The 13,867-nt window shown below is 34.4% G+C and overlaps 1 protein-coding gene across 1 annotated transcript; it reads left to right on the plus strand.

Moving 5' to 3' along the window:
- The first annotated feature begins 329 nt into the window (after window positions 1-329).
- Window positions 330-5,393, plus strand: LOC103342661 (peptidase M50B-like protein). Its single transcript, XM_008246296.3, has 10 exons — window positions 330-577; window positions 1,542-1,637; window positions 2,575-2,659; window positions 3,228-3,349; window positions 3,493-3,517; window positions 3,601-3,684; window positions 3,774-3,803; window positions 3,888-3,993; window positions 4,101-4,165; window positions 5,095-5,393. The coding sequence occupies exons 1-9, from the start codon at window positions 488-490 to the stop codon at window positions 4,162-4,164; spliced, it is 702 nt and encodes a 233-aa protein (XP_008244518.1). The 5' UTR covers window positions 330-487; the 3' UTR covers window position 4,165; window positions 5,095-5,393.
- The last annotated feature ends 8,474 nt before the right edge of the window (window positions 5,394-13,867 follow it).

Below are 13,867 nucleotides of genomic sequence, written 5' to 3' on the forward strand. Positions count from 1 at the left end.
AACTCAATTCCTAATTTTGTGTGGACTCTACTTACTTTTTAATTTCTTATTATGAAATAACGCATGAATTCTCTATACGTGAAATTCAATTTCTAATGAGAATTCTAATTCTTTATTAGTAAACACACACATCTATGACACACAAACACCACGAGTATAGAAAGAGAAAAGTCAGCCAATCATGACTCAGTCTTCCTCCAAAGAACAACTAGAAAAAACAAGAACGAAGAAAATATTAAATAATAAAATGTTAAAACTGATGTACTGTCGCTCTACGTTAAACTGGTGAGAAAATTACGAATTCTTAATATCAAAATAATTGACCAAAAGAAAAAAGGAAAAAGGAGAGATAAAAGAACAACCACTTTCTGTCTTTCCTGCACTTTCTCCTAAACCCAACTCCTCCGTGCCAACGCTTATCTGAGATTTCTGGGTACCTCAGAAGTCTTGGATTTAAGCTTGTTCTGTAGCAAAAAGAGTATAAACAATGCCCAATTGGGAGCTGAAGAGTTGTTGCAAGCATGACCAGGTCGTATTCTTAGCGACTATTGGAGTCTTCACCGTTGTGATCCTCGCGGTATGTCAACTTTGGCCTTTTTGCTTTCATTAGAAACTATTTGACTCTGTTTGTTTCCCGAGAAAAAAGAGAGAATAAATTTAAGAGTGGTCTCTCTGATGTATTTGTTCTGCTTTCTTGAAGCTTAAGCGGGTTGAGTCGAGTTGTTGACCAGATAGTTCCATTGGGTTTAAATAAGGGAAAATCTGAGGCCCAAGATGTTATAATTCTTGTACTTCTTCTTCAAGGTTTTAAATAGAAGTTTCTTGTTGATTTTAATGGTGTTTTCTTGGTAGTTGACTGTTGTGGGGAAGTTATGCTAATTAGCTAAATACACAATGAGGCTATGTGGTAGATTAGAATTTAGGAAGCGGGTTAATAGCTTCCAAAATAAAACTTTATTAGTTTTAAGGTATTGTATTTAACATTTTATACGTTTTCGCGTGTGAGGCTATCCCAAGTTTTTATTTTCTCCACAAACCAAATGTCTCTTTGGAAATTATCATTTTGAGAAACTTTTCTAATTTTTTTCCTTTTAATGTCAAACAAGAATGCAAAAGTTTCAACTTCATCTTAGAACCAACATGTAAAAAGGAGGGATTAGCAATGAGGGAAGATGAAAACATGCAACCAAGATGGTTTGTTCATGTGTAACTAGTGACTCTGGTTGATAAGACTATTGACATTGCACTTGAAAAGTTCGTGGTGCTGTTTGAGGTCGTGAGAAAAGATTTAATGAATTTGGGTCAAGGATATGAATATAGAAGAGTAGTAAAGAACACTTTATTTGGTTAATGTTACGTGATTTGGGGAGGGCCTTGTTATGTTGCCTAGCTTTAGTTTGCCTATCTATGTATCTTGCAGGTCAAATTGCAGCTTTTTAAAATCCTTTTTTTATAAAGTTTTTAATCAATCTCATTAATGGTTTAGCATTTACTTGATCAAGTTGACCTTTTGATCTAGAAGTTTGTTTTGGTTGTTAAAGCTGTGGAGGACAATAATACTCACACCTTTTAAGCTCATCACGGTGTTCTTGCATGAAGCAAGCCATGCAATTGCTTGCATACTCACATGTGGCAAGGTATGAAGAAGTTATTTTTTGTTTTCTGTTATCTTTGGTGCTTAAATGATGTGATCAGATGGCATAGAGGAAACAATGGTTACTTTCTTAAATAGATATCTATATTTCAGTGTATCAAAACTTGGTCTTTTATTTTCAAAGTTGTTTGCTTGTTGTGTCAGAATTCACCTCTCTTTTTACACAAGTTTGAGTTTACACTGAGTTCTGATTGATTGAGGCATTGAAAGAAACCTTAGCCGGCAATGTTGTTCCTCACTTGCCTAACAATATTCAGTTTAGAACTTAGATCAACACTCACATTTTACTTTTCTACACAAGCTTATAGGCCGCTTAACATGCAAGCTTTCGGTGAAGAAGGACTAGAACTTGCTTTGCTTTGGTCCATTCTGTTTTGGTCAGGGGCTTAGCAATTTTTTTTTATAGTATATGACCTTAGTTTAAATGTCAGATAATGGGCTAGCTTAAATAGTCAAACGGAAAATTAGCTGCCCTAAATTATAGATGAGGATGATACATTTTATGCTACTCTACACTTGAGAAAGTCCAACTGTAACTTTTCACTTTCAAAGCTTGTTGGTAGTTGAACAGTTGCATATCTTCGATAAGATGTTATAATTATTTATAATACTATTATCATTTTTATTGTTATTATTGTTATCATCATAATTATTAACTTTCTCATTATTATCGTTGTTCTTATTTTATTATTTTTTGTAAATGTTATGTAATCTTAGGATCTCATAATTTTCCTAAATGTTTCAAATTTAGAATGATTGAAGCTTATCAATGGTGAATGTAAGCACATTGTACCAAGTGTTTCGGTTTTGAAGGCCGACTTACATTAGGCCAGCTAACACATGCCAGTTCGTTAAACATCTTTAGTTTCTAGGTAAGTAGCATCCTCAATCATGGATTTCTAATTTTAATTCGTTTTCAGGTGGAAGGTATCCAGGTTCACGCAAATGAGGGTGGGGTCACACAAACACGTGGTGGTATATATTGTTTGATCTTACCTGCAGGATGTAATACACTTTTGTCCCTAATCTTTATTTTTGTTTCAATGTAACCTTATTTTTGTCCTTTGTTATGAGACATTATTTATTGGCATTTGGCATTGACTTCGAAAAGCAATTTTGGAAGTTTTGAGCATGATATGATTGTCTTAGTGGATATGTGCATACATAGTTAACCATATTAAGTTTCTCAATTTATCACACTTGCATTTGATGTGCACAAGCTAAGTTTTCTCCACAATTTGTTATATTTCATCTTCAGTACATGTCTAAGATGTGTATGAGTATATGATAGGGGCCAAATAGTCTGTGTTGGCACAAACATGGCTTCTGATGCTAAAATAGGACTCTTTTAGAAGTTCTCATGGTTTTTTAATTTCATGCATGCTGGTGTTATATGAAAACCATGCAGGCTTTGAATTTACTTTTTTTTTTTTTTTTGGGTCTAATTACAGTTGTCTTTTCTGTTAAACTAAATAGTTTTGCATTCTTTAAACTCTTTCCACTCTGTCATATTCAATTTAATGTAATCTGATTTTCAATGGTATACCTGGTCTAAAGTGCTTTCTGCATCCAGATCTAGGCTCATCATTTTGGGGAATGGCTTTGATACTCGCGTCCACGAATCTCCTAACTGCTCGAATTGCTGCTGGTTGTTTGGGTGTTGCTCTGCTTGTTGTTCTTTTTGTGGCAAAAAATGTAAGAGAGTTATGAATACATATTCCTATTCGCATTTATTAAGCATATGCAGACAATTTATTTTTAGCTCCATTTTCATAGTTAGAGCTTTCAGGATATTAATTTCCTCATTCTTGCGTTCTAAATTCTATTGTTTTATACAGTGGACACTTCGAGGACTTTGTATTGGTGAGTATTTTCACATTGGTTTAATACGTGCTGGTTTTTATACTATCCACATTCTTCGATTCATGATTGATCATTGTTTTCAGGATTCATTGTATTCCTTGCTATAATTTGGGTTCTGCAAGAAACAACAAAAGTCCGTATTCTTCGCTACGTTATTCTCTTTATTGGTACATTCTTATCTTTTCAAGCCTTTACTTTCTGAGATGAGCTTGTTTTTTAAATGAAAAGTTTCTTATTTTTCCATTTGAAATTGCAGGTGTGATGAACAGTTTGTTTTCAGTTTACGGTATCCTCAATGGTCCTTAACAGATAAATTACCTATTCTGAACTTCCAAATTACAGATGTTTTAACTTGTGACTATTTTCACAGATATTTATGATGATTTAATATCTAGAAGAGTCAACTCCAGTGATGCTGAAAAGTTTGCAGAAGTTTGCCCCTGCCCCTGTAATGGGGTTGGATGGGGTGTGATATGGTGAGCTTTGTTCAGAGATATGTTTAGCTGTAATGTTCAGAGAGTCGTACTAATGATTAAATCTTGAAGTTTCCTTTCTTGCATAACCTAATAATCTCTATACGCAGGGGACTGATATCATTTATCTTTCTTTCTGCGTCGGTGTACCTAGGGCTCGTCATTTTATCCTGAGGTACTATATGCTGCTTCACTCTGTTTTAGAAGAATATCTGGAATTTGTTATCCAATTTTATCTGAAAAAGATTACTCTGCGTAACTAATGATCATGGTTAGTTTCCGAATCATTGTATTTGGAAGAGTTGATTTTGCTTGAATGTTTTGAGAGCATTTCCATGAACCAATTGTGGAACCATTATAATTGTCAATTGTGAAAGTAAAGCTAGAAAAATCATTTCCATGAACCAATTGTGGTCACCTTAATACTATGTACGATATATTCCTCCCTGTAGATGATGTGCCTAGAGCCTCCTCCTGTCGAGAAATATAGTGAAATTTATAGACATGAGATTTATCATTCAAGGATTTAATTTTATATTTTCTTGAATCATTCAAGGATTTGCTCCACTCTCAGATTTGGAAATGATTATTCTTTTATTTGTTAGTAACAAAGATACCCTCGGGCCTCAAATTGTGCAATAGTATTCCAACCCTGCGCAACTTTCAAAGGAACATTCGTAAGGGGAAGAATATATATTTGTTTCTGTAGATAATGTACCTAGAACCTCCTCCCTTCTGGAAACATAGTGAAATATATCTACATGGGAATTATCATTCAAGGATTTACTATGTTCTCTGATTTGGAAATGGTCATGCTTTTATTTATTAGTGAAGCAGATGCCCTCAAACTGTTAGTAAGGTGTGCTAAAAAGCACAGTAGTAATTGTCCTCTTTTTTGTGTAATACTTTGCTGAAATTGCTTTGACATTTCCCTTTATTAGAAAATATTTGGTTTTAAAAAATTTGGGGTTTGCTTTAGGAAAGCTTTCGAGTTTTATTAGCTTTATTCTTGGTTATAGGCTTATAGAAATCATGAATGAAACTTATAAATATTAGATCCCTAATAATATTATCTCTAATACTTATGTGTTCTGTTATTTTCAGGTTCAAACGATTTTTTAGCCTAGTCATCTCGTTGCGACAGGAAGCTTCAGCTATCACTTATTCTTTTCAGTCTCTCCATTGATGAATAGTTAGTTTCACAGAATACTGCATTCTTTCAACCCTTTTGATTCTGGGTTACACCTCGTGATAGTTATTGTATAGGAAAGTTTGTACTGGTGTATCATAACAAAGGCTTAAAGGTGATTTAAAGAAATTGATGTGAATTTCCACGAGTGTAAACCCGAACCTGGAACTGATTTATGGGGACTGCAGAGCAATCCTAGCTTTCTTTTTGTCCAGGTTGATTTATTTCTTGTGCTAGATTTTCTTCTTTTAAGATTTGAAATGTCCTCTTTTGAAATGCACCTGAATGTGCAAAGTTTTGATGACAAATTTGAAATTAAGCCGACTCAGTTGGCTTTTATCTTTTGGTTCACTTCAAGATTCGACAGTATAAATTCCCAGCACCCGTTTTTTTATTTTTTTTTAATTTATGAAGAACGTCCTCACTCTTGTTCATTGATGTGCTTTTGTGGTTGTGGGTTTGAAATTGTATAGAACCCCATAAAAAGGACATTTAAGTCAATGACTATCAAAAGCTAAAACTTGAAATCTCATGCAAAGCTCTGAGATGCTCCAGCATGGTTGCTGACCCTGCAAGTGGAGCATAAGTAAATTCTTACAATTAAATTGACCCCCATGAGACTATGCTACTAGAAGCAAGTTGACTTTGTAGGCACCATGAATATGGCAAAGTTTTAACTAGGCCCACAAATTTCTCTTTCACTAGCATAATATACCCAAAGTGCAAGTGTAATGGAGAGGCAATAATGAGGAGTAAAGAGGATGCATTACAATTCATAGTAGGTTTTATCCACTTTTCTTCCTACTCAATTATCTTTTGACTATTCTTCTTGCACAATTATTATTAACCTCAAAAGTTTAAGCTGTTAAAGAATGAATGAAAACTGAATATTAAGCTTAACTATCATGTCTAATTAAAAACACATTCAGCTTAAATAAAACTATTAATTATACACTCCTTATATTTTCAAATTACAAGGCACATGGTGAGCTCATCTCAGATGTAAGTAATCACATCCCATGAAATACTCTGGGTAGCTAAGGGAAAAAGATAGTGCAACAAAGTAGAAAAAAAAAAAATGCTTAGACCATTTGTATGGATCACATTGTAAACTAATAAACTATACAATGTCATAAAAGTGGTGTACAATAGTCCATGTAGAATTACCCAACTAAATATCAAGTCAGGTCAGTTGGTAAAATAAAAGTGATAATTGCTATATTTACAAAATTTCGAAAATAAAATTTCACTAAAAATTCGAAATAAATACAAGAAAATAATGACAAGGTAAATGTTAAGAATATTTTACAAATGATCGAGTCTAGAACTTGGTTCTATCTCCTTAAGATGAAATTGCCTCCTCACATGTGCTTTTAGGATTTGCTTGGCAAATGTCTCTCAGGATATAACGATCGACTTCTTGTTGAAGTAGCACTACAATCCCCAAGAAAAGCGGACTCAATAACTTGTGTATGAATTCTCTCTTACTAACTCACTATATTTCTTAAAAATATAATGTTATGAATGCTCTAAAGACTACTATTGTTGGATGACAATTGGATGAATGAAATGTTATAGCAGGTTCTCTATTTATAGGCAACAAGGCCTCTATTCAGAAAATATGTGACTAAAAATAATCAACAAATGTGTCTTTTCATGTTGCAACCATAAGCCAAGAAGTGCAATGTTTCAATTATTATGAAACAATGCAACTTAAGCCAAAAAATGCAATGTTTCAATTTCTATGAAACAATGCAACTTTTCACATATGAAACAATGCAACTTAAGCCAAAAAGTGAAATGTTTCAATTTCTATGAAACAATGCAACTTTTCACATAAAGTATTATTATTTTATTCACAAACAAAATAAATAATATTTAATTTTTCCTCGGTTAAGAACATGACTATTCCCAATGGATATATACCAATTCATAAAAGTCATGTACTTAAAGTCACAGGTCCTATAATTTAATTTCCATTCAATTATTAAAAATATATATATATATATTATAATTTTCTAACAAGGTCTTCAGAAGTTTACATGTAGTTCCATTGATAAATTTGAAAACTAATTCTTGGTCACCTTCATGCATTCCTCTGAGAGAGAGAGAGAGAGAGAGAGAGAGTTGCTCTCTAATTAAGGTCATCTCCAACCTATGAGGCTAAACCTAAAATATCCCAAATTATAGCCCAAAATTTCTCCCAACCCAAGAAAATGAAGATGTCAAAATTTGAAAAAACTCAAACTTGGACCCAAATAGCAGTCCAAGTATTGCTTGGACCCAAAAAATTTCAGTGGAGCCCACCTACATCTAGCACAGTTGGATTGGGGCTCGTGCTTGTAACTTTTGTATCTTTGCTGACACGACAAGTTGCCACGTGTCAGCTCCAGATTATGTTGTCGTTGCAATTCAAATTTCATTTGTTTTAAAAAAAAAATCTAATAGTAACTTAAATCAACGATCTAGATTAAATCTAAGCTATTTTAACGATTAAAAAAAAAAGATCCAACTGCTGAAATTTAAATCTAACTGTCAAAATAATATTTTAAATTAATCTAAATCAGATCTAACCCCAAAACTCTACAAATATTCACCAATTTCTCAATTAATCTACCAAAAATATTTTTTATATTTCTCAATTTATTTTACCTTTGTCAATTTCATCAATCTTCTTCCATTCTCATACTTTTGATATCATTTCAAGCTTTCAATGTATAACCGTGCAAGGCCATCTTTTCCTTTATGTTTGATGATGATTTAGATGATGAGGAACATCATCAGAGAGTGATACAAGCCATTGTCCACCATACTTCACTAGAAAATGAAGCCACCAAACATGGTGGGTTGGTAGTCGGTCGTGAGTACAAGAACCATGAGAGGGAAGATCGCCATCGCAATCTTATGTTCGACTTCTTCATTGAAAGGCCACATTTTAATACTCCAGACTTTCGTAGACGGTTCCGAATGCGAAAAGAGTTGTTTTACTACATCTTGAATGATGTTGTTAACCACAAGCCATACTTTCTCCAGAAAAAAGACGGGCTCGGCCGACAAGGGCGATCCTCTGAGCAAAAGTTAACTGCTGTCTTTCGAATGCTCGCATGAGGATGCTCATTGACGCGATCGATGAGTACTGTAGATTGGGTGAAAGCACAGTTCTTGAATCACTCCGTAAGTTTCGTTGAGCTGTTGAAGTCGTGTATGGGCAATGGTACCTCAAGTGTCCAAATATAGCTGACCTTTACAAGCTATTGCACAAGGCAAGCCGTCGATGCTTCCTAGACATGTTAGGAAGTCTTGACTGCATGCACTGGGAATGGAAGAACTGCCCATCTTCTTGGGCAAGCTAGTTTACGATCACAAAAAACAAAAACAAAAAACAAAAAATAAAAAATACCCACTGTTGTGCTAGAGGTTGTGGCCTCGTACGACATATGGATGCGACATGCCTTTTTTGGAGCCACTGGATCCAACAATGATATCAACATTTTAGCTCGTTCTCCATTGTTCAATGATGTGGTACATAGAGTGGCTCCTCACGTTGAATAAATTGTCAATGGAAATCAATACCATTTAGGCTATTGGCAGATGAGATCTACCCCTGTTGGGCTACTTTGGTGAAGACCATCTCTTCTATTGATAACCCAAAGAAGAGGCTTTTTGCACAAATTCAAGAAGCGTACAGGAAAGATTTTGAAAGAGCATTTGGAATACTATAGGCTCGATGGGCCATTGTTCGGGGCCCTGCACGTATGTGGTGCAAGGATAACCTCCACTCAATCATGATGACGCATATAATTTTTCACAACATGATTGTGGAGGATGAGTACGAATATGTTGAAGAGGAATTTGATGATGAGGATATGTGTCCACAATGATCCAGGAGGGCCAGAGCAAGACAATATGAGATAGAGCCAAGCATTGCATACGAGTACCACCAAGATAGGCAGACTCTCTCTGATTACATGATTCGTCATAATGGAGTCCGATCTCCACATGTGCATCAGAGTCTCCGACATGATTTGATTGATCACCTTTGGAGGAGCTTTGGAGATGGTGAATGAGACCAACAATTGTTTCAATCTTCCTTTTGTGTTTCAATTATCTTGTGTTTTTTTTTTAAAAAATTTTATGTTGTGTGTTTTCTTTGGAATAAAATTATATTTGTGAAATTTCAAATTTTTTTTTAAGGTCAAATTGTACAAAAAATTAAATTATGACGTTATTAAAAAGATTAAATGAAGAAAAGTTTTCCATTAAAAAAAATAGACTTAAACCATTCTTAAACAATTTAATAAAGTTGCGGACTTAAAATTTGAGTCCGGAAGGGTGGGAGAAAAAACATTTGAGTCCGTTCAAAACCCAAATAGTTACTTTTTGGAGAGGGAAATTTGGGTTTAGCCCCAGGCCATCTCCAACCCAAAATATCCCAAATTATAGCCTCAAACCTCTCCCAACCTAAGAAAATGAAGGGGCTGAAATTTGGGGAAACCCAAACTTGGACCCAAATAGTAGTCCAAGTATTCCCTGGACCTAAAACTATTCGGTGGAGCCCACCTGCATTTGAAGCAGCCCCTAGGTGCAAAGAATCTGATGTGGGCCCCTGACTCTGCTTTGTTCTTTGTATGGCGGCTTGTCATGCCACATGTCAAGCTATTGGGAAGTTGCTGTTGGAATCCAACGGCAACAATTCAATTAGTTTTTTTTTTTGGTATTCTAAATGCAACTTAAATCAACGATCTAGATTAAATCTAAGCTATTTTAACGGGTAACAAAAAGATCCAACGACTAAAATTTAAATCCAACGGTCAAAATAATATTTTAAATTAATCAAGATCAGATCCAACCCCAAAACTCACTCCAAACTCTATAAATACCCATCCATTTCTCAAATAATCTACCAAAAATATTTTATCTAGTTTTCAATTTATTTTTCCTCTGTCAATCTCATCAATCTCCTTTCATTCTTGTTGAAGATGTCCACAAAATCTCAAAGAGGTGTGAATTGGAGGCCCGAATAAGATAAGGCATTGTGCAAAGGGTGAGTTTCTATCAGTAAAGATGGGGCTATTGGCACCAATCAAGCAAGCGACACATTTTGAAAGCGTGTATATCAAAAGTTTATGGAAAATGATATGGGCATTAGTGGACCCGAGCGACGAACATATCAAGCCATCGCTTCTCAGTTCAAGACTATCCACCAACAATGTTCTCTTTGGAAGGCATGCTTGACTAAGGCCAATACGAACCCACAAAGTGGCTCAAATCTACATGATGTGGTAAGCAACCATTCTTATTGAAGCTTTAAATTTATATTTGTAATTTTATTCAACTCCAAACTTAAATTTATTTTTTCATGCGTAGGACGTGTATACGAAAACGATCTTTCTTAATGATAATAAGCCTCCAAATAGGCCTTTCAAGTTGTACCATGCTTGGGAAATCTTAAAGTGGAATGATATAAATGAGCCTCCCACACAACGTTCTTCTAGAGCTAGTGCAAGTATGGTAAATTTGGATAATGACGCAGAGAATATCATCATGCCTAGAGGGGCGAGATAAACAAAAGGCTGCCCAAAAAAAAAGGGAAGATAGTTGACCCTTCCCAACAAACAAGGGATAAATACTTGGAATCATTGGTTGAGCAAGATATTGCTTTCGAGGAGGATAGGAAACGAAAGCTCAACATATTGGACAAGTTTGTCCAAGATCAAGCTGATGCTTATGCTTATCAGAAACAACAAGATAAGGAAGCCCAAGAACAAAAAATAATGTCTATGGACGTGTCCAAATTTACTCCAAGAAAGAAGAAGTATTGGGGGGATAAACAAGATGAAATTATGCAAGAACATGCACAAGGTCAATAGTCTAGCGTTAATCCTGAAGACAACTCAGGGGACTATTATCCAAGCCCCCACGATGGTGGTTATTAGTTTATTCCTATTGGGTTTCATGTATGGTGAATTTGAAGTACTGTGTATTTTCTTTCAGAATTATGTTGTGTGTTTTATTTTGGAATAAAATTAAATTTGTGGAATTTCAATTTTTTTAGGTCAAATTGTTCAAAAAATTTAATTATGAAGTTATTTAAAAAGATTGAACGAAAAAATGTTATCCATAAAAAAAAAAAATTTTAAAAAAAAGACTTAAACCATTCTCAAACAATTTAATAAAGTTGTAGACTTAAAATTTGAGTTCGGAGGGTTGGGAGAAAAAATGATTTGAGTCCAGGCAAAACAAAATAGTTACTTTTTGGAGGGAAAAATTTGGGTTTAGCCCCAAATGAGTTGGAGAAGGCCTAAGTGATCACACTGGTGTGGTTGCTTTTCCATATGTTGATCACCTCAATCAAAGAATGAATTCTAAATACTTTAGATGCATTTTGACATTAAAATGTATGATTAAGAGACAAGAAAGTGACAAGATCTTCAAACAGCCCCACGCACTATACATATTCTTGTTAGAAGTTGTATGGTGAATAGAATCGGTTATCCCTTTGCAGCTTGTTGGCTTTGTTTTGTGTAGAGAATTAGATATAAACCCAAAAGTATTAGGATTTATTATGAATAACTCAAGTAATTTTGGCTTCTCGATGTAACCATTCACTATTTTTCAACCGTCTATAATTGTCACTTCATCTTATTATCCCTGTTTTTCTTTTTCTCTTCTCCATTTTCTTTTGTCTTCTTCTTCTTTTCTTTTTCTCTTCATCATTTTATGTTCGACTAGCATCAGATTCAAGATAGATTGCCGAAATAGATTGATAATCAAACAATCAAATCTTTCATCTTCCAAACTGGATAATCAAAATCCTACCTTGTGATCTCTATCTCTACATGGATCCCTTCTTTATGGATTAGAATTAAGCACATGGTCTCCAACTAGCCTGCATTACGAATATTTTGGTGCATTTTATCATATCTTCTTCACTAGTCGAATGAATACCATTTGGATTTAAAGGGAGAAGTGGGACAGCATACTGCCTTGTGGATAAAGGAAGTAAGCAAATAGTGTACTTCATCGCTGCAAATTGCAATTGTAACGATCTTCTTATTTCTTTCTTTCTTTTTTCCTCATCGTCCTCTCAGCTTAATGCAATATTTAGGGTGCTTTTTATGCAGGTGCATACTTGCAACCAGGCCTTCTCACTTCACTACTTTCTGCATTGCTACTGCAACTGGACCTTGACATGAATAATGTTAATGCATGCATGCATGCATGCCATTGAATTTATTGATTATTCCCTCTCAAATGAGGTTTGAGTGACATATCAAACAAGCATAAAACAAAAAGTAATAGGGAAACAAAATATCAATTATGGAAACTTACAGCAACTTAATCTGCTTCTTGTTGAGAAATTGGCTGCCATCTTTGCAACTTAATCAGCCACTGAAAATGAAAATCTAATTCAAATCGTCTATACCAAACCAGACCATTACTTCTTTCTGAACAAACTTCACCATAGATAAATACATATTAAAACACATTGATAAGTTTGATACAAATATATATGTACGACAAAAAAGAAGTTAAAATCAGGCTACATATATGTGGGATGCTAGCTAGGTTCAGTTGGAAGTGGGCTACATTTCAAATAAGTAATGCTTGTTTGGTACGTCGGACTGTACTTATTAATTTTTGTTGGATAGTATTAATCTGTTCCGGAGAGTATTGATTGTTTATCCATTAGATTATAAGGTGTTTGGTGCTGTTTTGGATAAATAATCTAACTAAGTTATACTTGTTTGGTGCTCCATTAGATAACATTGGATCAAACTTTTTTTTTATTTTTAACTCTTTGATAATTTAAGTGGAAATTTAAATTCACATGAACCAAATTCTGCACCAAGCCATAATATGCAAGAACCATAATCTAATTATAAAGTATGCCATAATCTTTCCTTCATCCATATCCAGGCATAATATAAAGGAAAATTAGTAAAAGCAATTTAGGGAGAGAGAGAGAGAGAGAGAGAACACAGTTTATGTCATTCAATGTCGCTGGAGAATATTTGATTCACGATTTCTTACTGAAGCATGTGTTTTTCAAGCCTAAGTGGTTGCTAGTTAAAGAAAAAAGGAGAGTCAAGAAAAAAGCACTGCGAAAGGGTTATTATTCAAGCTTCGAAAAAAGCACTGGAACATCTAATATCAAGCTTCCATTTGAGTTTAATTTACAGCTAAGGATTTGCAATCAATTAATGGAAAAGTGATCACAAACTTACACATAAGGATTTGCATTCATAGTTTAATTACAAAAAATTATGCAAATACACGAGAATGTATTTGAAGTGGGAGAGAGAGAGAGAGAGAGAGAGAGAGAGAGAGATAGAGAGTGAGAGAGATTAATAGCGGGAGAATATAGAGTGAAAAGAATAACTTATGGAGAAGATAGTAGAGAAGAACTCTAGGGAGAAGAAGATAAAAAGAGTGTATTGTTTTTGTAGAAAGTGTGTTCTATTTTTTTCCTAGTCTTTATAATTAAGTGTGTATATCTAAACCGGGGTGTGTGGGTTATATTAGTTAGTCTAGTATGGAGAGTATTAAAAGCCCAACCCGTTTAACATAGTTAGGTAATTACATAACACAAGTTGACACCAAACAACTGACATAGGCTATTTACTCTATCAAGAGTCTAATATGGTGTACCAAACATACCCTAAAAGTATTATGTAGGTATTTGGG

Source organism: Prunus mume, linkage group LG4 (assembly GCF_029339155.1).
Source record: "Prunus mume cultivar Tortuosa linkage group LG4, ASM2933915v1, whole genome shotgun sequence".
NCBI classification, from domain to species: Eukaryota; Viridiplantae; Streptophyta; class Magnoliopsida; order Rosales; family Rosaceae; genus Prunus; species Prunus mume.